This window comes from Mauremys reevesii, linkage group 1 (assembly GCF_016161935.1).
Source record: "Mauremys reevesii isolate NIE-2019 linkage group 1, ASM1616193v1, whole genome shotgun sequence".
Classification (NCBI taxonomy): Eukaryota; Metazoa; Chordata; order Testudines; family Geoemydidae; genus Mauremys; species Mauremys reevesii.
Window position 1 is genome coordinate 153,569,364 of NC_052623.1, and position 27,197 is coordinate 153,596,560.

The following is a 27,197-nucleotide window of genomic DNA, read 5'->3' on the forward strand; positions in this document are numbered from 1 at the left end:
TGGTTATGAATGACCTGAAGGTTCCATGTTCTCTATATTATGATGAAACTGCTGTCAGAAGACTTTGGTAGAAGATTGCTCACCTGCCAGAAGTATTACAAGTGGTATTTAAGTACATTGTATTACAAAAAGAAAAAAAAAATCTATGCACCAAAGCAAGCTTTCATCAAACTGTGCAGCTCACCTTTTCCAGGGAATATGCAAACAAGTATTTAATAAATACAACTTTTCCGTGGTAGGACATTTTTACTGAGAACACAGAAGAGTATTATAAAACAGTTTTGTTTTGTTTTTTGCCGAGTCCTAAATGTGTAAATGACTCAACAAGAAGAAAAAGTAAGTTTGCCCTGGCAATATATTTTTTAAAAATTTAAGTATTTTTTATTAATTTAAACAAAAACAAGATTACCTGATTTCTGATGTCTAATAGAGTACTGAATTTAAGATCCCAGGGACTTTTGAATGTGTTGTGCAGATTTCCTTTAAGGATGAGGATTGATAGCTCACCTATAGAGGTTGTGAGAAATGTTCACCTACAGGTGACACAGTGTTTTTGTCTTTTATCAGTTTCCTGTGTCAGTGCATTTGAGTACATAGTAATTGTCTGGTTTCACCCAGCATAATGCATACAATTATGGTATTAGAGCACGGAGACAGAGTCATTCACAAAGTGAGATTTAGTTATCTTTTCTGAATACAACAAGAAAATAATAAATAATGGCCATATTTATTTTGGGGAAGACTGCATTTTAAAAATGCATCTAGTTACTCTAGCTAGATATTAACTTGGCTCCCAAGTATTTAAAAATAGAAATAAACAACTCTCCACATAGGTCTTAAAAATGACTATGAGGTAGAAGAGTCCTTTCATTTGTTTACCAGAAGGGTTTATTTTGTTTTGTATTTTTGGCACCATGACATTCATATATTTTACCAGTTAGTTACACGAGTACAAAGATACTTAAGTTGGATCTAGTTTTTGCAATGGAACTAAATTTTCATCACTTAGGATCACCCCTGGGCTTTGGTCAGCACAGTGAAATTTGCAATCAGGAAGACCCACATAGTGTGGTTGCTTAAGATACAGGCACAAGTATTTGAACTGATCCTTAAAAGAGCCAAGTATATTTCAGGAGACTGAAAATGACCACTGAGCTTTGAACAGCCGTACTCCAGAAAATGAAAAAGCAGAGAAGAATGGAGCATAGATGGATATATTTTGAGAAACTTTTGGGCAAACCACCACGTTATAGTGCAAAGATAAGTTTTTCTTGACAATAGCCAAACTGATTTCTTCAAGTTAGCGAGGTGTTTGGTTCATACTAAACTGTCTTCTGATTCAGATCCACCATAGGGATAAATGATGACTGATTTTCATTTCCTTTTGCTAATAAAAAAACCAACCCAGTAGTACTCAAACTCCATTCCACCATTAAAATAAATATCAAAGATATGGTACCTACAGATATGTTCCTCCCTTCCCCAATCAATACTCCTCAAAGCTACAATAAATGTTTCTGGCAGATTTTTTAGAAGAAATAGAGGAATGTATTTTAAATAATTTCAGAAATACCCACTTTATGTTATCAGAAACAGAAAACTCTAGCAAATGAGTAGTTCTAGGTTTTATAACTGCCTCAAAACAGCTGAGATAATTTCTTACCATTGGAAGATAATAAGCCTAACGTAGTCATCTCTGAAAAGCAACTCCATGGGCAAGATTTATTTCCCTGTGGATTCTTACTTTCAACCTTGAAATCAAACTGAAATTTCATTCTAATTATAAGGAATTTGTGGTAACTGTGGTTACTCAACTTGCTAAATACTAATGAAAGAAAGTTTGAGTTAAAGAATTACATTTACTAGTTACTTTGGCAAAAGCAAGAACATATTTAAAGCTTAGAATGAAAGAAAATTCATATTTCCATTTCTAAAATGTTTTCCTTCTCATGCTGTCTTTAATATTGGAATCTATGGCAAGAAAGATGTGATGATTTTTTCCTGCCAATGTCTCAATTGTCCTAAGGATGGGCCAATCTTCCTAGTGATACAGGCTGCATGTGTACTTGTATGGCACCTCTGCAAATCACATTCTGGAATAAAATGGCATCCTCCATGCAGCATGACCTTACGTGTCTGGTGTCCATGCAAGGTCACGCCATACATAATACATCATATTGTAGAGCGGTCTCCTGTGCGGGTGGACGCATTTGGGGGCCAGAAGAATAGGCCCATGGGCAGCATCTGGCCTGTGGTCTATCAGTTTGACCAATATCTTTATTACTAGGTTACCAAATAGTTTTACATTAAAGCACATTGTTCTGGTACTTCAGAAGACCAGGACCACTCCGTTTCAGAATCACCAGAAGTTAATGATATCTGAAGTATTCAGAAGTATGGCCCTCTGTGTGTGTGTGTGGGGGGGGGAAATAAAATCAAGGAACAGGTATCTAAGAAGCCTACCCTCAGATTCCAGAAATATGTGCATGGATTTTTCCTGGAAACATGCAGCAGAAAGGAGCTGACCCCCTTAATCAGCTTCTTCCAATCCACAAAGGTCCCATGAAGCAGTTTTCATACTGTTTATGTTAGAGAGAGTTGAAGCATGACATGAAGCTGACACATCCCTGTACTGTCCTAATCCTCAAAGTTATGGCTTCTATGCTGGTTGAGTGGAACATGAGGTCCTAGTAAGGAAGGACCTCATGATGTAGCAATGCCAATCAAGGAGAATAAGTTTTCTCAACCACTTTTGTACTAGGATTGGGGAGGGTGTAAAGATACTATAAAGAAATCTAAAAACATGCTAATAAGTTTACCAGACATCATCTCACCTTTAATATGGGCTCTCGCAGGAGCAGTCTTTCAACACCTAACCCAAGAGTTTCTCTTGTGGTCACAAGTTCATCACAGTTTCAACTCAGAACTAGCACACAGTCTTATGTGGCCGTAGTTGACTCATTCCTTCCAACCCTACCCTAAGGCCTGGTGCCCTCCATCGATCCAGGGTCCTGTCCCATTTCACAGACCTGAAGGTACTTTCATCTCCAATTTTAAATTGTTTAGTTTCTAAGTTAACAATTTTCTTTTAATTTGCATGTGCCAACATGCTCCCTGGGGCCCCACTTTGCTTAGATGCATCAGCAGAGTCTTTCACAACTCTGGTTTACTAACCTAAACAGTTTTTTGTCATCACAAAATTGAAATAACTCAATTTATAGATTCCAAGGCCAGAAGGAACCATTACATTGAAAAGGAAAAAAAAAAAGTGTGGCGGTGGGAGAAGGCAGTGAGTCTGAGAGCTCAGGTCAACTGACTTGGGCTCATGCTGCAGTGCAGTTGTAACCATTGTGATCATCTAGTCGAACTCCTCTGTAACACAGACCATAGAGCTTCCCTGAAATAATTTCTAGAGCAGATCTTTTAGAAAAACATTCAATCTTGACCTTAAAATTGTCAGTGATGGAGAATCCATCACACACCATAGTAAATTGCTCTACTGGTTAATTACTCTCACTGTTAAAAATTGGCGCCTTATTTCCAGTCTGAATTTGTCTAATTTCAACTTCTAACCATTGGATCTGTTATAACTTTCTCTGTTACACTGAAGAGTCTACTATTACATTTTTGCTCCCCATTTAAATATTTACAGACTGTAATCAAGTCAACCTTTAACCTTTTCTTTGTTGAGCTAAACAGATTGACCTGCTTGAGTCTATATAAGGCCTGTTTTCTAATCCTTTCATCATTTTGTGGCTCTTCTCCCAACCCTATTTATCAACATCCTTCTTGAATTATGGGCACCAGACCTTGAATTGGGGGCACAGTATTCCAAGGGTGGTTGAACCTATGCCAAATACAGAGATGAAACAACCTCTTTAATCTTGCTCCAGATTTCCCTGTTTATGCATACAGAGATTGCTGTTGCTATTTTGGCCATAGTGTTGCAATGGCAGATCATGTTCACCTGATTATCCACCATGACCCCAAAATCTTTTTTAGAGTCACTGCTTCCCAGAGTCTGCCATTCTGTTAAGTATGGCCTACATTCTTTGGTGCTAGATACATACATTTTCATTTAACCATACTAAAATGCATACTGTCTGCTAACATCTAGTTACCAGGCAATCCAGGTTGCTCTGAATCAGTGGCCTGTCCTCTTATTTACCACTCCCTTCATTTTCCTGTCATCTACATACTTTATCAGTGATGATTTTATGTTTCCTTCCAGGTCATTAATAAAAAATGCTAAATAACATAGCGCCAAAACCAATCACTGCAGAAGCCCACTATAAGCACACCTGTTCGATGATGATTCCCCTTTTACAACTACATTTTGAGACCTATCAGTTAGCCACTTTTAATCCATTTAATATGAGCTCTGTTAATTTTAAAATTTTCTAGGTTTATCAAAATGTCATGTGTACCAACTCAAAGACCTTGTAGAAGTTTAACACTATAATACATTTATCAACCAAACTTGTAATCTCATCAAAAAATATATTAAGTTAGTTTAACAGTAATTATTTTTCATAAACTCATGCTTGACAGATGTGGCAATTTTCTGCAATATCCTGGATGAACTTCATTAAATTAAGTTTATGTATCTTCGGAGTTCATTGCATTAAAAATGCATATGTTTATATATTATTGAGAGATTGTGTGTAATGTCCCTAGGAGGGAGACCTGACTAAAGTAAACCCTGGGAAGTGTTATGAGCATCAAAGGACTATCTGAAATAATGTGAACTTTTAAAGTTAAGTGGGTTTCCTAGGAAATCTCTAGAACGGGGCATATCCCAATGTAGCTCCTCCACTTATGCAAAAACCCAGCCTTTTTTTAACCTATATCCTGAGAAGAAACCCATAGTCTACAAAGTACCTCTTCCCAGATCAAAGACTCTGGCTGTGTAAAGGAGGGACCAAAACTTTTCATGAGTGTGCTTGTTCTGAGCCAAGAAGGTTATGAATTGGTAACTGCAGAACAAATCCTTGCTAGGGTTTGAAGGACTGTTCACTTGCCAGAGCTCTTCTTAGAGTTGGGGTGATCTCTGGTAAGCTTATTAGCATGCATGTAGGTTATTTTATTTTTAATATGTTTTCTCTGTAATGCTTTTACCTTAAGAATAAATGTGCTTGCTTAGATGGAGCGGCGTGGTAACTTAACTGTGGGCAATTACATGGCTGATAGACTCTGAGAATACAAATCAGGCCTGCTTAGGCAGTATGTTTTGTTTAGGAATTCATATGGAAAGAGTGCTGTCATATGACATGACTACATAATCTGATTTTTCCACAATTCATAACAGAAATATTTATTGAACATGTCTGCCTTTTCTGCATTATTATTCCTAGTATATTTTTAAAACATTTTATTGTTCTTAACGCTGCTGGCTACAGATTTTTTTCTTGTGTTCTTTTGCTTCCCTTATTAATTTTCTATAATTTCTAACTTCTGATTTATATTCATTACTATCAACTTTGCCTTTCTTCCATTTGTTATATATTTTTATAGCTGCTTCCACTTCCCCACTAACCCAGGTCTTTTTTTAACCCATGTGGCCTACTGTCTTTGGTGAAAAAAATTTTGGTTGCTTTTCTGTTTCCGTGGGAGTAAAAAGTACCAGTTTTTTTCTTAGAGACATGAAGTTCCTTTTTTATACTGTCAGTCAGTCACTTTCTTTCATGATATTCCATAGGACACCAAAGGCTAATTCTAGTTGAGTTTAAAACTGAAGATGACTAGATAGAGGAAGGGGTTGTGAGGAACTTTGTGTTTCAGTAGGCCTCAGGATTTCAGTGAACATCACTGAAGACAAACTCATCGCTAATGTACTTTTATCTAAGGCTCTGATTTATCAAGATCATAGATCAAAGGGAGTAGTTGTTGCATTCACATTGAGAAGGATGCCTTGGAACACTCAACTTTTCAAAACCAAGCACAGAGAACTATTACTTGAAATTGCCCCAGTTTATCATGGACAGTAGTATACAGAAAGACATCTTCTGGTCTAGCAAAGAGAAAGCAAGGTGCTCTTTTGTACTCTTCTATATTTTGCTTATATTTGCCAGATATGGCAAGAATGCAAACTATGTTAGATAGCTGTTTCAGTCAAATCTGAGAAGGATTTTAATTTAAATGTCTTTTAATTGGCAGACAAAAGTTTCAATGTGCATATTTAGAATATACCTTAGATATTAATAATCTATCCAAGGATTTTGAAAGAACTCCTTAAAGTTGGTTTTGTCAAGAAGTGTGGTTAAGAGTGCCTTCCCAGAGGGAAATACTGGGAAAATGAAGACCAAGTAGCATAGATAATCAGTAGAGATGACTAGGGTAAAAGAATAGATGGCATGTTAAATGAGGTCCCAGAAAAAGAATCAGATATCCTATAATTACTTAGAAGTTCAGATGAGTACTTTCAGTTATTTCTCTGGTGGCCAATAAATTAACCTGTGGACTGTCTCAATAAGCCCTGATATTCTGAAGATTTAGACAATTTGACTGTACCATGTTCCATTTCTGCCTTTCTCCATCATTACTGACACCATCTTCAACCTTCCCTAATTCAGGCTTATACCTTTGGGGTCATCTTTGACTCCTCCCTTTTTTTCTTCTTTCCTTATGCGGCCAGCTAATCACCAAATCTTACTGCATTCTTACTCTGCAACAAAAGAAAACTCTATCCCTTCCTTTCTTTAAGAATGGACAAAGCCCTTGTCCATAGTTATCTCTGGCATTGCTTACTAGAGTATCTTCTATGGTTTCTCTGATACCCACATCACTCCAGTCTACTTGGTTTAAAACTGAAGTGCCAACACTATTATCCTCAGACAGCCCAGGGCACTTTGGAGTTCCTTTTGCCAACTGTTCCTTCTCCCCTAGCTATTTAGAAGGGGGAAACTAAATCTGACCAGCACTTCCAATCCCCCCATTTTAACATCATCCTCTGGGTCTCCAATCTTGTGCTATCCATGTTTGTTTTTTCAACTGCAGGCTCTTCTGAGCAGGGAGTGCTGGAATTCAAATTATAGTAATAAAATACAGGCAAATGAAACAAATCTAAAAAAACCCAAGTCTTCCATTAATGCTCCAGGGTGTTACTGTCACTTATGATTAGGCAAGTGAAACACAGAAGGATTTTCTTCTTCCACAAATAATCCATCTTGAGTGAATAAGTCTCAATCTCAGCCAAAAAGGAGATTTTTTTTAAAAGGCCTTGAACTCTCCAACAGATGAATCATTTAAACTTACAGTTGGAGACTGTATGTCTTCAGTCAGTTGAACTTCTTAGTAATTACAGAATCTTAGATACTCTCCCCAGAAACTGATTGAAAATGTCATCCATTCCCGATCTAATAAATGTTACAGCTTGCACTGTCACCACCATCCCCATCAAACAATACAAGACTGCCATGAAGGTTCGTAAGAGGTAATAGCTTGATATAGTGAAGCAGCCTGTTGATACTTCTGGAATGCCTTAACCTATAGGATTTATGAGACAAGAGTATTCCAGTAATAGACCAAGTTAGGATAGTTCAGCAAGATTATTCATGTATTTCACTGTAAACTCCTATTACTAAAGGACAAGGATTCATGGAGAATATTTACAGTACTATTAGAGAAAAACATATGATGAATCCCAATAAATTGCTTTAAAATATGTACTCCCTATATCCTGTCAATTTTGAATTTTCCTAAGTGTATTTATTTTTAGGAGCCTAGTTTAGTGGTTAAAGCACAAGACTTGGAGACCTGGGTTCTGTTCTCAGCTCTGCCACTATCTGGTCATATAACCTTGAGTAAGTTATTTAACCTCTGTGCATTAAGCTTTTCTATCCATGCTACAGAATTAACACTAACACCTGCCAGGGTGTTGTAAACTTTAATTGTACTCTGACACTAGAACCTTTGGGGTTTCTGAAGAATTTGATGTAGCTTTCACAGCAAGCAAAAATTTGATTTTTAGTAACAAAGAAAATTTCGTGTTTCATCACTAAAACATGTATGTATTTGCCTTGGTCTGGCCCTACTTGACCTAGTAATACCTCTGTGTCAGACTGAATTCTCAACTACAGCTGTGTTTCTTACCTCCAATTTAATCATATAGGCTCTTGGAACATCACTTTGTTATACATACAGTTTACAGACTCTGAGAATCCACAAGTCAATACATATTTACAACACAAAACCACATTTCTCAGAATATGTCTTCAAATATACTAAAAATACACAAATACTCACATTTTTAACCTTTAAGTTTTAGGGGAGTTGTGAAATAAAAATTATGCCTGTTGCTGTTAGTCTGGGACTCGTATACAACTGTTTAGGACCATAATTGAAAAACTTCCTTCCTCTCCAGTTCTTCAATTTCAGCTCATAGTGATCTGATTAAAAGCAATGCAGTACTGCTCCAGAGTGAGGAACTTTGTCTGCTTAGTCACTACAACTCACCCATATCCCAAACAAAAATACAAACTGACTCTTAACTGCCATTCCTTGGAAAGTTAAGTAAATTGAATTGCCTTCAGCAGCTCCACAACCACATCATACTAAGCGGTGCTGTAGAAGTGCTTAGTATCATTATTGCATTTTACTGAAAGGGAATTATCCCAACTAATACCAGGCACAATGCAAGGATGCTGTACAACTAATCACCCAAAAATACAGACACATTCCTTTTTGGTGAAGTTGGCAAGGGCACTTGTTCACAACCAGTGGGGGCTCCATATTGGGGAACTAGCAGTAGCCAAATGGATGCTGATCCCTATAGTGAGGTAAGGGTAACAAATCGGGGAATTGTAGGCATGCAGGTGCTGAATCCCTCTCAGGCTTGGAATATATGGGTCGGAGCCATAGAGAAGGATGCATCGGGGCTCAGATGGGGTGGATAGTGCCACTGAAGCTGGCAGTTAGTCTCCTTTGGGTGGGGAAGGACAGGCTCATACAATTGCATCCTCCCCAGTGGGGTGCATCTTCTCAAAGCCACTAAAAGGAAAATATTGATAGAATATATAGAAAAAATCTCAAAATTGCAGAGGGAGGCTGTGGTGGAAGGTAAGGCAAAGAGAAACAAGATGGACACTGCAAACTCCAAGCTTCCTAGGATTTCTTGGACCTGGGAAAACTGGCAAACTGATTTTTTGATATATGCATGTATGCTGTCTGCCAAATACCCAGAGAGAAGTTCAGCCTTGCTCCAGTGCAAGGACATAATTTGGCAGGCATAGAATACATTTGGTGTATGGCATGGACCTATTACGATGAGGAATTTAATTACAGGTGGCAACATGTCCAGGAATGAGGTGGCATCGGGCAAATAATGACCTCTGGTGAGTGGCAGAGGACCTCCAGATTGGGTAATGCCATGCTTACATATGGATAGCAATTTATTGGTTCTGTGGTAACTTAACCAGAGGCCCAATGCTCACAGTAAGGTATGCTGGGCCTTCAATGGAGAGATATTTCTGGAACTTCTACAAATATAAATATTCACATGAGAAGTGCACTGGCATCCGCAGGGCACACAATTACCTTGCCCCATCAGGGAAAGTCCCAATCCAGTATGAAAAGAGGGTTATTCCTGGTGCTCCCCCATCATTAGACAGTGGACCAAGTAGCAGGGGAGTGGGACAGATTTATCCCTTGCTATATTCAAGATGCTTCAGGTACTCCTTTGGGATCACCCTAATCAGATAGAGGGGGCATATTTAGGGGAATATTAGGATTCAGGACACCATATGAAGGAATTAGAATTCTCATGAAGTCTCTTAATAAAAGTCTATTGACGGTTTGAGTCATATAGCAAGGAGACAAATTGCACAAGAAATAAATCAACAAAATTACAGGACCGTTCACATGCTTGACTATGTCCGACCTGTGTGTCTCTGTTTTTGGGTTGGTCCCTCAAAAGACACACCGGGAATATTGCTCAGTCCACCAACTGTTTATGATAGAGAAGTTCAGCAAGTGATGTGACAGGCCAAGAACTTTGTTCAGTACACTACTCTCCTTTTGACACTGCTGTGAACATTGTGAGGGCTTGTGGCTCCAGAGCGATGTTAGTGAAATGAGTCTAACTAGGAATTTTGGCTGCTACGACTATATCCTCAGGGATTTTTTTCCTTTTTAAGGTCACTTTCATTTTGACAAGGCCATGCCAATGGGACACTCAATGTCATGTTCAGCATTTTAAAAGTTCATCATGGAGATGGACTGGGCTTTGGTACAGGAGTCAGGTTTACGATAGGTGATACATATTACCTTGACCTGGAAGTACTCCTGACAGAAGAAAAACTGAGGGTCCTACACCAAGCTGACCTTAGCTTAGGAATAGAGTTAGATACAGTGGATGGTATCTCCAGACTCCCTGCAAGTAAACTTGGTCATCTTAGTTTTGCATGCTGAGTCATGGCAAAATTAAGATGAACAATAATAGCCTGCAGTTTGTGCAAAGTCACCTCCTTGGCTGTGCTGGCCCTCTCGATCAATCACATAAGTTGTGCATGCTTAGAGATAACAAGGCCAAATCATTTTATAAGAGTGAACAAAGAAATGAAGGAGGATTCGTGGGCATGGCATCATTTTCTAACTCGCTTTAATGAAGCTTATTTTTGGAGACAGGATTCATTGCTAAAGGCAGTCCTCAAAGTTCAGTCAGATGCATCAGGGGCATTGGGTTTGGGGATTTTCACCATCACAGGTGGTGTGCTCAGGGATGGTCCACTGACTTGACACAAATGGGGATAGTTAATGACATCACATTCCTGGATTTTACCCTCTATTTTCAGTGATGATTTGGGGGGATGGAGTTTGTGAACTGGGGTGGGACGGGACAGGGAGATTGAGAACTAGAGTGACAACCTGGCAATGATACATGTTATTAATAGCCAGCCCTGCAAATCACTCAGGGTTATGAGGTCAGTTAGGACATTTTCATTGCAGTGTTTTAATTTATATCATCTATTTTGCTGCTAAAAGTGTCCCTGGGATTTATAACAGCATAGTGGATGCTCTGTCTCTATTACAGAGGGAGAGATTTCAGAACTTGGCACCAGGTGCCAACAAGGAACCCAAACAAATACTGCAAGCTCTTTGGAACTTTGCCTCATGACTTCTCTTGGATTAGTGCAGCAATTAGTAGCACCATGAACATTTAGAGCTAACACTGCGTGTTTTATAGAGTTTACTTAAGTTCAGGCTAGGGTGGGCCTGTGAAAGATTTGGCCAATGCCTGAAGACCACATCAGCATGTGGTGTCGCTGGTACAGTATCAGCTAGCACCATCATCAGCCATCTCCAGTCATTTATCAGGCCCCATATTTTGTAGCAAACGGTCATTTTATCCAGATCTTTGTGGTGGGTTTTTAATTAGGAGGCTATTAAATGAGTGGTCACAATCCACAAGCCCCAGGGAAGATCCCCAATGATCGATCACTATTCAGATTCTTCAGAAACTGGAGGGAGTTCTTCACTGGTAACCTTGATGTGGCCAGGAGGCATCTTTGTTGAAGGAAGTTTTCCCATTGGCATTTTTGGAGCATTCAGAGTCAGCGATTTGGTGCCTGGGTCAGCAATGGATACCTCAAACAGGGATCTGGAGTTTAGGGACATACAGCTTGGGTGAGCAAACAATCATCTTGACCCTGAGAATGCCAAAGACAGATCAGGGATGGCAAGGTGAGTCCATAGTCCTGCATGAGGGTGGGGAGGCAGGGACATGCCCAACAGGAAGAAAGGCAGGGACATGCCCATTTGTACCTTTAAGAACTTATATATATGGCTGAGGCAGGCTGGTATTGGACACTTTCTTCATGTTGACAGGAACTACCTAAAAAATTCCAGTTTGTGGCAGTCTTTAAAAAAAGGACTTATACTGCCAGGCTTCCCTTCTAGCAAATTTGGATCCCATTCTTTCATAACATTCCTTTCAGGATTTAGGTGGTGACATCTGCAGCACAACTAGGAATGGGGGCTCAAGGGACACAGGCAATTGTTTGATGGCATTTGAATGAATACAGGAAATATGTGAGGCCCCTGGTTGAAACACAACAGTGTGAATGTGCCAATTTGTTGTTGTTTTTGACAATTTTCAGGAGCAAGGCAACAGGGCATAAGAGCAAGTATTTGGATCTATGGGCATAGTATTATGTATTGGGCCCATAGGCAGGCAACCAGTTTTGCTGGTAGTTCACAGCAAGGCTTCAGTGGCGAGGTGATTCTGAGTTGACAAGGAAGGGGGCATGCTAGGGGAACGGCAGATGTCCTTCTTACACTCTTTGGTAGCCAGGAAGCAGCCATCTGAAAGGATTAACATACACCTGGGTGAAAATAATTTGAAATTTCATTAAGTGGTTGACTTAATCATTACGGCATGGAGATTTAAAGCAGATCCCAGGGGCAACTGGAAATTGGTCTGAAATGTTGCAATGAGGAGCCACTGGGTGTCCATGGGTTGACAAGATCAGAAGGTGCATGATTCAGGAGGTGGTTAAATTTGCATGCTAGTTGGGTGGATCAGTGATTACCCACCAAAAATTATCATATTCAGGGAAGATAAGGCACGCCTCTCTGACCAGGAAGCATATTATATATATATTTTGCTTATCAGGAAGGTCCAGCTGGGCAGCCAAGACAGCCAAGTTAATAGCTAGCATCTCTTGCTGGCAGGTGTACAATGCAGGTATTCGTTTGATAGGGTTCTGGTTTCCTGGAAAATTGTAACTGGCAGTGGATTTAGGGAAAGGCATCCCCTAAAGAACCTGGGAATGGGGCTGGGGCTCCTGATGTCAGGTACAGCTAGGAGACAACCCCCTTTCTGCAACCCCTTAACCTTGATATGAAAAGAGGGCAGTGGGGTCCCAGCAATGGGGTGTGACAGGCTGTGGAAAGGTGGGGGCTGACAGCAGCCCTCCACAAGGTTGAACAGATTACAGAAGAAAAGATGATCTGCACTATACCAATTATTGCCAGATAGTTTCCAGATGAGTTAATAAAGTTGTAAGCTAGTTAAAACATATTCCTGGTGTCTTGTCTTGTCTTCCCATGAGTTCAGGACAATGAACTTGAATGCTTAGTAGGGAGGAGAAAGGAAATGCAAACTTCACTCAGTAAAGCAAGAATTAAGAATGGAATCAGAACAGGTCCACCTCCCCACTGTCCCCAAATCTAAAATATCTTTAAAATTGTATATGGGGTTGCAATATTTGAAATGTGAAAAGTGAAATTCACCACAGTAACATTTGCTCATTTCACACCAGAGATATGCTATATGAAATCAGTTATAAAACTAATACCTCACCACCAAAAGGTACAAATACAGTATTTTCCCCAAATTTTAGCTAGCTGCAACCCATGATTATGGACATATTCAGGCTCTTAAAAAAAAAAGCGGATGATGGGAAATTAATGGTGGTAAAGTCACTTGTTTCACAAGATGTATGCAGTCTCAAACTATAGGATGGTGAAGTCTTAGGAATAATTCCTGGATCCAAAAGTATCATAGTCCAAAGTTGTACATGTGTGTGCAAATACACAGACACACACACAAGTCACACTTCAATTTTTTCCAGATTGAAAATTCTACCACTCTCAGCAGTAACAAGAAATCATCCTAAAAACCCCTAGAATCTTTCAAATTGAAAGAAGTTTTGCACACACAATATCCCAACACAAGCACATAATACATTCCCAGATTTTGCAGCTGGAAGGGACCATTACAATCATAGTTTTCCCTCCTGTTTAATGTCAGCCTTAGAATTTCATCCCATAAATCCTACTCCTACTTGATACGCCTTTGTTTATACACCTAATAACCACATTACCCCTTTCAACTAGAGCAGTGTTTCACAAACTTTTCAGGTCAGTAGCCTCTTATATAAAGTCAATAATTTTCATTATCCTTTTCTATTTACTATAAACATAAAAATGTATCCAGGATAACAATGATAAATCTATGTGTTATTTGTGCATGTTTTGAAAGACTAACAAAGAATAAGGACGTGTGGGGAGTAAGGGAGCAATATTTTAATTGCTTTAGATTGTAAAAAAAATTCCAGCGCCACAGATGCCCCCCTAGTTGCCTTTTGTGAACCCCAAAGGGCTGTGTAACCCACCAGATGAGAAACAAGCAGCTAGAGAATTGTAATGGGAGCTCATATTCAGCTAGCTATTTATAATGACTTCCAAATCCATTTCAGAGTCATTGCTTTCCAGGCTACAGTCCCCCAACCTGTAAATATGTTCGACATGCAACATTTTCAAAAGTTCCTAAGTGATTTAGAAGTCAAAACCCGATTGAAACAGTACATTTCAGCATGTATGAAAATTTTACAGTACATTCTTTATTCATAAATGTATGACTAATGTTCCTGGATACAAACAATTCTTCTATCATTTATTCTATAAATTCAATAATAATAATATTAATAAACCAAACAAGCTTCAATGTTGTGATTTATAAGGTCAGCTCCCTCAATGGAATTATAGTCTAATTACGTATGGTGTGGGTGTGCGTGTGAGCGTGCATGTAAAAATGAAGTAGTTTTATATGAAGTAGTATTTCAGTTTCTACATTTTAACAGTGCATCACAAAAAATTCACTTCATTTCATTCTCACCCAAATGATATGCAAGGTATTATTAATAGTAAAGTAACAAAAAGTATTCAAAATGTATATTGCACATGGGATATAAAACCATTTACCTGTACACCTATATCAAGGCTGATGGCATGAAAAGCATTCACGAGTATCAAGCAATTGTGCAGACATTGTTCAGGAGTTCCCGGATTAGTATACATATTCGTAAAGTGAGTTGAAATCTGTATAGAAGATAAAATCAAAAACTCATTGTATTGCACTGGAGAAAAGTATATATATTATTCACCTTCTCATTATTACAAGAATGTTCATATACACCCTGAACTAAATATTCCATCTTAAGTACATACTCAAGAAAAGAGTAATCACTGAAATAATAATTCAAGACTTGCAATATATGGCTTTATCTTTTAAAGTTCCTGCAAGCCGAGAGTTCCAAAATGAAAGTGGATAATAACAGTAGTAATAAATACTTAGACTAATGCTCGTGCAGATATAAAACTGACAAAGTTGGTTTTTTTTAAAATAAGAAGATATGAAAAAAGTTCTTACCAAATATGGGCAATAAGCTGCCACCTGTGCTGCCAATACTAGACCATCTAGAAGATCTCTGTCAAAATTTACTATCCATCTCATAGGTGGTACTTCACCTGTTTGAAACAATATAACACAGGTTAGAATTATCTTCTCCCTTGAGAGGTTCTACCGTAACTTTTCACAGAAAGGATGACCTATGAAATAACTAATAAAGACAAGTTACACATCTGTACTAAAGTTCTCAGAATATCTCTCTTCTGTAAAGTAATGTTGCTGGGAACATATTGGGTGTGTGCCAGAACCATCCAAAGTACAGAAACGACTCCTTCATAGTATGATACAGCTGAATATTCACCACGAAGGGATTTCCAGTGTAACCATCCCCAGTTCTTTTCAGCCACTTGTAATACAATTAAAGGACTCAAACAACAGGAAGAAAGGCAGGTGAGTGGGCACCTCTTTCATTATGTGGGTTGTTTAAGATTTATGAAGTCCTTAACTCTATTTGTTTAAATGCTTGGGTTATATATGTTTGTGTGTGCGCACACACACACAGTTTCATTCCATTCATAGGGGCACTGATATTTATACAAAGCCCCTGAAATGCAAGAAAACACTTGAATACTTTCAAGATAAGCCATGTAAACCATGCCAGTGCAACTCGGTTATTTGTTGTTGTTGTTGTTATTTTGTTTAAACCATTGAATTATTTGGCACTAATTAATCAACAAGTGTTATGTAAATGAAACTGAACAGTTTCCATTTACTGATGCACAATTAAGCGGACAACTAGCTCTACCTTTGCTTCAGCATATGCACTCTGAATCCTCACATAATTGAATCATTTTTGTTTTCCCGGTGCTTTTGTGAAAAGTAATCACTCAGTTAAGTTACCCATATTTCATAAATGACAATTATGTTTTCCAGCTTTAATATTTAACACATCAGTGCTTAAAATATTTATCCCCCGCTCTTAAAAAGAAAAACTTTAAAAAACTAAGGAAACAGTTTAATGACTTAAAATCTTAATCTGAAATACGCTTTAAAACCTTTAAAGTCATTATTGACTTATACAAAAGGATTTTGGTTAGTGTCTATATATACACACCATTCATTTAAAACAGAGTCTTTCAAGTGTTTAGAGAACCACTTGTATTTTGTTAATTTACTGCTACTTTGCTAATCAATTTGCATAATTTATGAAGTACAGTATATGTGCCAGCTTACATTCATTTTAATTATGTGCCATTTTTTCATCAGTTACAGTGGGCTCAGAGACCTGCTTCCTCTGCCACTTCATCACAAAAGCCTTTGTTTTGCTTCCTTTACACAGATCCTTGAACAAGTGTGGTTCTAGGTTCCTAAATCTAAAGAGCACTGTGGGCATGGCCCCTGGCTAGGCTACCACATAGATTGGGCTCATTCCAGCTTCCACTGGGCACAGTGTCTCTGGCTGTCACTTCACTCCTACCTACGGAAGCCTGCAAGGTTGTGGTGTGCCTCTTTCAGGCTGTTATATGACCAGATATTCAGAAACAACATATTATAAACAGATCCTGAACAGGAAGAGGCAATAAAGAGATTACAGTGACTTTTTGAAGAAAGGCATGCTATGAAATAAATGAGTTTATAAAAGCAAATTGCTGAGAACAGCAAAGTGATCCCTAGGGAGCTCCACTGCCACCAGCAGGAAAAGAAGAACTCTTAGTACAGGCAGTAGGGATGGAAGTGGTTTCACACAGCGGAAGCACACTATCCTTCCTGCTGAAGTCAATACTTTAGAACTTTTGCTATAGGACTGCCCTTCCTAGGAGCTATCTACTAGAAGCACAGACCCAAGAGAGGAGGAGATCTGTTATAAATGATACATGCTCCAAAAAGCAAGCATCAGAGCAGGAAAAAAAAATACTCTGTGCATCTCAGGAATTCAGGCTACATCAGAGGCTTAATATTGCCCGTCTGAAACATCTAGTTATCCAGTGACTCTGAAGGAGGAATATACCATGAAAGAATTCCTATATGTCCTTATTCACTAAAATAGTCAGACTGCAACCTTCAGCAGAAGATGGTTGATATTCATCATCATCATCATGATGTTCCTATTACTCCTCTGGCATTTAGGGCAGTAACGGAGCTCCTCCACTGCACTCCTGGCAAGTCTTTCAATGGTTCCTCAGCTGTGCCCCAGGTTTTTCAGCTCAGCTTCCACAACTCTTCGCCATGTTGTTTTTGGGCAGCCTCGTTTTCGCTTGCCTTCACGTGTCCATCTTACTGCTACTCTGGTGATGGAATCAGTTTCCATCTGAAGCACATGACCAATCCATCTCCAATGCCTCCTGGCAATGAAGGTGCTCAGATCCTCGTGGCTGCACTGTGTCAACAGATCTTGGTTTGAGATTGTTCTTGGCCAAAAGATATGAAGGATTTTTTTGAGGCAGGTTGTATGGAATGAAGACAGTTTGGACATGTCATGCTTTCTTTTTGAAAGTACAGTATTAAAAAAAAAAAACCATGCAGTGAACATTAGGATTTCTATCTTATCTATCAGGCCCTGCAGGTCTCGAATCCAAGTCCGTGGGGGGTCTGGGAGCCACCAATCCTCCACCTGACATCTCACAAACAGCAGCTGGGACAAGGGTCCATGAAGCCCAACTGAGGCACAAGCCCCACTCCTGATTGGGAGAGCTCCAAGGCTCCTGACTGGCCCGCAGACCCTAGAGGAGGAAGCCAGAGGAGGAAACAAGTTTTCCATACAACTGGGTTTCACCCTGCCATGGACTGCTGGTGTGGTGTTTTCCTGTTCCCGTCTTCCGATCCTGACCTCCTGACATCCTCACTCAGCCTCAACCTTGGTAACTGCTTTCCAGTTCTGTTGCCTGATCCTGCAGTCCGGTTTTGAAGCCTGAATCTGACCTCCTAGTATCCTGACTCAGCCAGACTCTTGGTAATTGACTCAATCTCTGCCTTCCATTTTTTCCTCTGAATTCTGATCTCCTGGTGTTCCAATCCAGCCTGATTCATGGTAAGTGGCTCATGGCTCTGGACCCCACAGCCCGTACCAAACACTAAGCCCTATGCCAGGGCTGCCCATGCCCCAGCCCTGACAGCTTGTATGGACCACTGTAACCCATAGGAGTGGGCTGAGCATGAGAGGAACAGACCCAGCAGTCCAGCCACTATCTCCGGAAGCACCAGACTCACCCGCATGAGCCACCCGCTTTCAGGCAGCTAATCAAGCCTCGTAGGATCAGATTGTGCAACTGCTCATGGTGAACCATCTACTCCAGAAATAAGTAGACAAGCTGTGGACAGAAAACACCAAACTTTGGGCATGACTTGAAGCGCCCTACCCTGAACAAGGTCATAAGGTTCCCCTGCCAGAGTGTTTTGATGGGCTCCACCAGTGGTTCCAGGGCTTCATTAACCAACTCCTGTTCCCAATATAACCCCAGACCTATGCCTTTGATCAGTCCACGTGCCTGGTAGTTAGTATGCTAAATCACTAGACTGGGCCTCCTCACTTCTGGAAAATGACAGTCCAGTACTGTTGAATTGGAATGCTTTCTTCCAATCCACATCGGTAATATTCAATGATCTGCACTGAGCTCGAACAGCCAAGGCTGCTCTGAGGACACTCCAGCAGGGGCAGGATATAGTGGCTATCTACTTGGTGCACTTCTGCTGTCTAACAGCAGATACCAAATGGAATGAGGTGGTACAATTGTATGTTTCAGTGGAGTTCGTGGGAAGAAATAAAAGAAAAGATGGCCATGAAGAGATGCCATAACAGCCTGAGCAACACAAGGTTGTTCCAGACTTGAGAGACACTGTTGATGGGTCCCCTTTTTCTTCAGGCCCCGTGACTGAAGAAACCACCCCTCTGGAAGCGGTCATCCCAGAGCACCGTAAGACAATACAATTCAGTGTGATTAATTCCCAGCACTTCCCCCTGAATATTTGAATTCCCTGCCTGACCTATGATGATCCTCTCATCCACTAGAAAGAATAGAGAAATCAGCTTCCCTTCTGCATTTTGTCTACAGCACTGTCAGAGGCACTCCCTGAAGCTACATCGGAACTTCTCCCAAAATACCAGAATTGTGCCGATGTGTTTGAAAAGAAGAATGCAGAAAGTCTCCCATCACATCAGGCCTATGACTGTCCCACAGAATTACAGCTGGGGGAAAAAGTGCCGTTCGGGCGGATTTACACCATGTCCAAACCTGAACTGGCTGCGCTCTGTCAATACCTTCAGGAGAATCTGGTCCAAGAATGTATCCACAAATCATCATCGCTGGCCAGTGCTCCATTCCTGTGTTAGGAAAGGAGACAGCAGTCTCCAACATTGTTAACTACCGTGCCCTGAATCAAGAGTAAGGAATCAGTACCCTCTGCCCCGGATTCCTTAGTTACTGGATCACATGGGGACTTCCCATATGTTTACTAAGGTGGCCCTCCCAGGAGACTATAACTCATGAGTATTAGGGAAGATGATGAATGGAAGACCACCTTCCAAATGCACTGTGGTCATTTTGAATACCTGGTAGTGCAGTTCAATCTGACCAAAGCCCCCAGTACCTTCCTGCAGTTTATAAACAAAGTGTTCCTGTACATTCTGGACCAATATATAGTGCTTTTTCTAGACAATCCTAAAAACTACAAACACTGGTCATGCTTGAGCAGTTCTTGAGAGTTTACGGCTGCATGGACTCTATGCTAAGCTTGAGAAGTGTGCATTTGATCCTCTATGCTCTGCTCTGGAAGAATGCGAAGTTCCAGTGGTGTCCCCCACACCTAACATATATTTGATCAGCTGAAACTCGCCTTTACCGTTGCACCCATACTGGCCCACCCTGATGCCTCCTGAACCTTTTTAGTAGAAGCTGATGCCTCTAGTATGACAATCAGGGTCATACTCTCCCAGCAACACAGATCTGAACAAAACACTACACCCACATGCCTATTATTTGTGGAAGCTTACTCCCAAAGAGAACTAGGAGATCTTGGATAAGGAGCTCCAAGCCACTAAGGTGGCCTTTGAAGAGTGGCAACATTATTTGGAAGGGACTCACCATCTAGTCCAAATATACACTGACACAAACAATTGGAATATCTGTGCAATGCAAAGGTATTAAACCAATGGCACCTCTAGTGGGCTCATTTTTTTTTAAATGGTTCAACTTCACTATCACGTATCACTCCAGAACCAATAACAGCAAGACCAAGGCCTTGTCCTGGAACTTTGACACTGAACCACATAGACCTAGCCAGGAACTGGCTCACATTCTCAAACCCCTCAACTTCCTGAATAGTGCTCTTTGTCAGGACCTAGTCACACTGATTTGTTCTGCCTCAGAAATTCTGCCAGACAAACAAGCTGCCATTTACAGGGAAGCAGACAACACTTAGAAGGGGGTTACATTAGAGAATAACCGCATTAATGTTCCCCCAAGTCAGGCAAGAGTGGTGGCCTTACAGCTATGCCATAAGTTACCTCTGGGCCATTTTGGTGAATTGGTCTACCACCATCAAGACTGTTGTAAGTCCACAGGACTTTGACAGCTTCACGATAAAATCCAATGCTTAAATGACCCAGGATCAGGTTGGAGTGTCTTCAGAATGGAGTGTATCGCAGGGTTTGTGGCACAGCATCTTAGCTTGAGCACACCCATTGCAGGATTGCATGAAGGCCTGTATTATGTGGCACATTCAGGGCCATGAGAAAAAAAAGATATCACTGTTGATTTTGGATCATACTTTACAGCCTAATTCTGGTGTGAGGCCCTTCTGAGGTTCCAGCTGCATCTCTCCTCCTTCTACTACTCTCTGTCCAATGGCCAGATGGAAAGGATCTATCAAATTTTAGAGCAATACCTACAATGTTATATTAACATTCATCAAGATGATTGTTCCTCACTATTACCCTATGTGGAGTTTGCATACAATGCAGATTACACAAAGAAGGGACAATCCCCTTCTTTGACAACTATGGGTATCACCCCTGATTCCACCCACAGCTATCTATGACCTCTCCTAACCCAAACACCTTGGACTTGGTGCAGAGGATTCATCATATCCAGGAAGAAGCAAAGGGCCATTTGGAAAAAGCAAAAAAGTCAACTATAAATGACATGCAGACCCAACATCTTCATCCAGACTCCACCTATTCAGTGGGACAAACAGTGTGGCTCTCAACAGAGCACCTCTACACAAACAGACTGTCACATAACTTGGACTTCCAGTTCCTTGGCCCTTATCAAATTTGTAACCAAGTTAACCTGGTCATTGTTGAACTACACCTACCCCGATCTTTCAAGATCCACCTGGTATTCCACAAATCCCTCCTAAAACTTTATGCCAAGGATTAATTTCCGCACAGGACCCAACCACCTCCCCCATCAGTATGCATACAAGGCCACAAGGAATGTGTCATGCGTGAGATCTTGGATTCTAAACACCATCAGGATAAACTTTTATATCTGATTGACTGGGAAGGCTATGGCCCTGAGGAATGTACATGGGAGCCAGTGGAAAACATTCACACACTCGCTCTAATACAAGCTTTCTATGAGAACCACCCTGAGCAGTCTGGACCCACAGAGACTGGAAGGCACCCGCAAGAGTGAGGTCAGGTCCCATGGGTCTTGAACCCAGGTCAGAGGGGGTCTTGGGAGTCATCACACTCCAATCCTCCATCTAGAAGCTCACAGACAGCAGCAGGGACCAGGCTCCATGAAGCCCAACTGGGGCACAAGTCTCAGACTCATAGACTTTAAGATCAGAAGGGACCATTATGATCATCTAGTCTGACCGCCTGGACAAAGCAGGCCACAGAATCTTACCCACCCACTTCTATAACAAACCCCTAACCTATGTCTGAGTTATTGAAATCTTCAAATTGTGGTTTGAAGACCTCAAGCTGCAGAAGTCCCACCCTAATGCTCTGATTAGGAGAACTCCACAGCTCGTGATTGGGCTGCAGCCCTGATTTAAGACAGAAAAGGAAACAGGAAGCTGTCCGTACGACTAGGCTTCCCCCTGCCACAGGCGGCTAGTCTGGTGATTACTTGTTCCTGCCTTCTAATCCTGACCTCCTGGCATCCTCAACTCAGTCTGATCCTTGCTAACTGCCTCCTGATTCCTGCCCTCCCATTCCATCACCAGATCCTGACTTCCCAGGAAGTCTATGGGTATCTATGGACTGAGCCTGACTCTCCGTACTGCCTCCTGGTTCCTGTCCTCTGGTTCTGTCACCCAAACATGATCTCCTGGTATCCTGACCATATGGTATCATGACTTGACCTAACTCTTGGTAACTGCCTTCTGATCCTGTCACCTGAGCCTGACCTCCTGATTTCCTGACTCAGCATGACTCGTGATCCCTGCCCTCTGGTTTGTCTCTCAAGTCTGATCTCCTGGCATTCCAACCTAGCCTGATTCCTAGTAATTGACTCCTAGCCCCTAGACCCTCAGCCTGTTCCCAATGCTAACCGCCAGCCCAGGCTGCCTATGCCCCAGCTCTGACATTATCGAGCACATATATTGCCATGGTCTTCAGCCAGTAGTCAAGAAAGGTCTGTCTTCTGCTCTCATGAGGTTGATGTTACTATGGAACATAACTTCCAAGGGAATTCAATCTTCCTCAGAAAAATGCATTCCATTTGGTAGCTTGGTTCAGTGACACTAAGGGTTTTAAAGATGAAAAACAGTATCTTGAAATGTATCTGATAATTTATGAACAGTCAGTGTAATGAGCAGAGCACCAGAGTGAGAAGAAAGCTGCTGTGTTTTGAATCCGATGGAGCGTCTTTATGCACTCATTTCCCAGTTCAGCCAGTTTCAGTTATATAGCCTGGGAGTCTGCAGGCACAGATCATTTTAGTCAAGTCATTGCCGAAAAGCAAAGGGCATAAGAGTCCAGAAGCAATAGAATTGAAAAGAACATTTAGCTGTAATGTGACTATTTAAGGGTGGAATACTTCCCCAGTACCATGAGAAGCTCTGAATCTTCAAAATCTTTTCCTTTCATCATCTGTCTTTCTTGACTTTAGATTCAATCAGATGCTTCAGCCACTCGCTTATCTCAGGCAGCCACAGGGACAGTTAGTTACAGAAGAATCAGCACTGAGGATGAGCACATTATGGAGCTGATAATATGTGAACCATGACATGTCATGATTTTCCCCAGTGGCTTCACTAGAAGATCTGGTTTGTTTGTTTTTTTTTCCAGGAAGGCTAACATACATCATCACCATGTTTACAAAGAAACCCCTTCCAAAAAATTCAGACAGACAAATTTAATTGAGAATAATCACATTTACACTGAATGGATGTACTGACTCCAAATCAAAAGCTCAGATGGAACAGTAATTCTGCAGCTATTGCAATTATTATGCTTCAGATTCAAGAAACAAAAGATTTCACAAAGAGCTAATTATTTAGATGTTGAAAATTCACATCAAGTCTTGTAGTAATGCAAAGTAAATATATTAACAGGCCATCTCAAATAAAAAGTGATGACTTGGGGACCATTTTAAATACTTTGCTCTCATAAAGCAATCTAGAAAACACACTGATAAAATTATCTCAAACTAAATGTGTGTGTGTCATGGAAGAATTTTGCAGTTAATTTAAAGATTGTTAATGCACACCCAGATTTAGAATATTGTTAAATTATAATAGCCAGCATGCATTTACAATATTTGGAAATTGCTGCATCAAAACAGTTAAGTAATTTGATTGTAAACTATACAGTTTTATTTCTGGAGAACAGGTGCCCTTTCCAGACAGATTTACATAAAAACATTTTACCTCTAAATTTTCTCCACAGTGAAAGAAATACTTAGTTCATGAGAGAATGTCATTTAGAATTTCAGGATTGCGTTTTGCAGACTTCAGAAGTACAAGATTACCAGGGAACAATCTAACTTTCCATTAGTGATCCAAAAACTGCTTTTGAAGCACAGGTCAAAAAGAATTATTTAGAAGACAATTTTGTACAGACATTCATATCTGCTGGATAAGTGTCATGTCTTAAGAGGTTGTCATTGTGTAAAGAAAAAGTGCTCTGTAGAAAAAAGTACTGATTTAATGTTCATGCAGCAAGAAAAAGATACTGTACATGTAAGATCAAACTTATGACCTGCCACTTTGGCATGCTTCTCAGTGACAGTCAGTTGAAAGGCTTCCCTTTTAATTTCATGATCATGTTCACCAATGTGAGAATAAAGATGTAGTTTAGTCTAACTTATTTAATACTAAAGCCATTGCACTACTATGCACAGCATAAGACACAGATTGTCCTGTGATTTTTTAAAATTGCTTCAAAAGTCCGCTGTATAGAAAAACAAAAACCCAAAATCCATGGAAAAAGGGAAAAAAAGAGAAAGTAGGAAAGTAATTAGCCTATTAATAATTAATCACATTATAAAAAAAATTCAAAATATGACAAACTACCCTACTACACACTAGAACAAAAAATGTTCACATTTCATATATTTTGTGCATATATAGAACAGGAACACTTCAGTGGCTGGAATATTTATTTAGTTGTTTATCATTGTATGTGTTATTTGCAGATATTTCAGTATATATACACACAGAGAACATGAGTGGATGCTGTGCAAGCTTATCTACAGCACTATGAAAATGTACCTCAGTCCTAACCTGTAACACCAACAGCTAATCTAGCAGGGGCCTTCTCCAGTATTATGGTTTTGTTTCAATGTGGACATCTATCAAGCTGAGGTTAAGAGAAGATCCAAAAATATTTTTGTGTGACTTAAGCTATAACTAAGACCCAGGTTTCAAGAAGTGAAAAGCCATTGGACTAAGCTGTAAAACCTACTGCCACTACCACCGACTACTGTATTTGATCAGAGCATGCTGTCTCTCTCCTGCAGATATTATAACTGTTTATGTCTGCAACTGAACTCATTTAGATGTCCAGCTTCCCAACATTCAGATGTAATCAGATAGTCAGGCATCAAAATAAGTGCAACCGTGGGCACAAAGAGTAACCACAATACTGAATTTGAGATCGAAGCCTGGCTAAAAGTCAGGACCAAAAGTTCATAGAATCATAGAACTTAAGATCAGAAGGGACCATTATGATCATCTAGTCTGACCTCCCGCAAGATGCAGGCCACAAAAGCTAACCCACCCACTCCTGAAATAATTCTCTCCCTTGACTCAGATGTTGAAGTCCCCAAATCTTACTCTTGCATCCAATGCTTCTATTTTTTTCCCCTCAAACAATGACTATAGTTCAAGCATGGGATGAAACTTTTGTTGTTTTTGTTTTGTCCCACTTCCATGTTTGAACAGTCAACTCCCAACAGTTTACAGTTAGAACTAGAGCTGGTCAGAAAAAAAATTTTCCCACAAGAACTTGCAAATGAAAAATCTTTGCTTGAAATTTTTTATTCAAAATTATATTTTTCTTAAGGAAAAATCAAACCAATAAAAAAAAAGAAAAAAATAGTTTCATTTTTACTTCAAAGGGAATTTTGAGTTTTTTCTTAGTTTAAAAAAAACAAACAGTGAAAATGGCATTAAGTTGTAACTAAATGAAAATTGTCATTCTGAGCAGACACGAAGTGTAGTTTCAGCTTTTATTCATTTTGAATTGTTAATTCCAAATTAAAGCTTTCATTTAGACCCTTTTTATTGGAAAAATTTAATTTTTTCAGGATTAATTTTTTCCTCCTCCCCCTCCCCCCAAAAAATCTGTTTGATTAGACTGTATTTTTCAGCAGGAAAACTTTCCACTCAAAAATTTCAACCAGTTCTATCCACAACATTTAAGAAGTCTGTCCAGTCTGATCATGAGAAGGAACCAACTGTCAAGTTGTTTACATTTATTAAAAACCATGTGATGCAGTAGCTGTAATGTTTCAATGATCAAGTAATTTTGAAGATGAAGGCTCTATGGTGTCCCCTTCAATCCACTTTATTCCAGATTATATCTTAACAATTAGTTTTTTTCCCTCTTTTTGTCAAATTTTATATCACTAATAGGCCTAGAAGACTCAGCTAACAATTCTGCTTCTTTTTGTAGCCCAGCATGCGCTCCCTCCCTGTCTCTGTGCTTTTTAATCAATTCTGCAAGTTATACCTTCTACTGTTTTTAATTATCCCAATATGTGTATCACCCTTGGGCTTTGATATACCTACAACATCTTAACATATATGGCTAAGGAAATCCATGAACATGAATGTTTTGGTTAAAAGTTACACTACATGTTAATCTTATTTAATCTTAAAATATATTTATAATTTAACAGTAGGTCTCATTTAGCTTCATGGAATCCACTGTAAAATTAGAATATTATAAAGTTAAAACATTTGATCATGTTTTCCCATTTAAAACATATTTACAAGTACACTTTTTGTATTGGAAACAGTTAATAGTTCTAATATCAAGCAATTTAGTTTATTCCCAAGTATTTTAGAGTAAGTAGTTAGTCACAGAACAAAATGCAAAAGTAGTTATCTTTTCTAATTATAATTACAGGTCTAGCATTAAAGCCCCACGCTAGCTGCTCTAATATAATTAAACTTTCTAAACATAATTACTCGGTTTCAGTGCTGATAAACAATGGAAAACCGAAGTCACGAACAGAATGTTTCTTTTTTTGCTCAAGCATACATTTTAGCTTTTCAAATTTTGATTACATTGAGGGGTCTTTCGATTAAAATACTGATGAGTATTTAAGCAGAGATTCTCAACCTTTGCAGTCCCAGAAGTCATGCTGGAAACTCCACAAGAGTCCAGTAACTACACCCACTTTTCACGCAAATATGCATCAGATCTGACCATAGATAAAAGACTAAGCTTGTGTCACGGATATTTTTAGTGAAAGTCATGAACAGGTCATGAGTAATAAACAAAAATTAATGGAAGCCCAGGACCTGTCCTTGACTTTCACTAAAAATATCCCTGACAAAATGGGGAGGCAGGCTCAGCACCTACTGCTACTGGGGGGTCCCAGGTCCCCCACCGCTGCCGTCAGTGGAAGCTTCAGGGTCCCCCGCTGCAGAGTCTGCCTGCCCACAGGGT

The 27,197-nt window shown here is 39.8% G+C and overlaps 1 protein-coding gene across 5 annotated transcripts in view; it reads right to left on the reverse strand.

The window, feature by feature from the left end:
- Positions 1-27,197, reverse strand: part of CFAP47 (cilia and flagella associated protein 47) — a 642,607-nt gene that overhangs the window by 424,055 nt on the left and 191,355 nt on the right. For all 5 annotated transcript variants that reach the window (XM_039536653.1, XM_039536643.1, XM_039536662.1 and 2 more), the window contains 2 exons: positions 15,152-15,249; positions 14,704-14,820 (listed from right to left, as the gene is read on the reverse strand). In XM_039536653.1, coding sequence (XP_039392587.1) covers positions 14,704-14,820; positions 15,152-15,249 — 215 coding nt within the window. The remainder of the gene's footprint in view (positions 1-14,703; positions 14,821-15,151; positions 15,250-27,197) is intronic.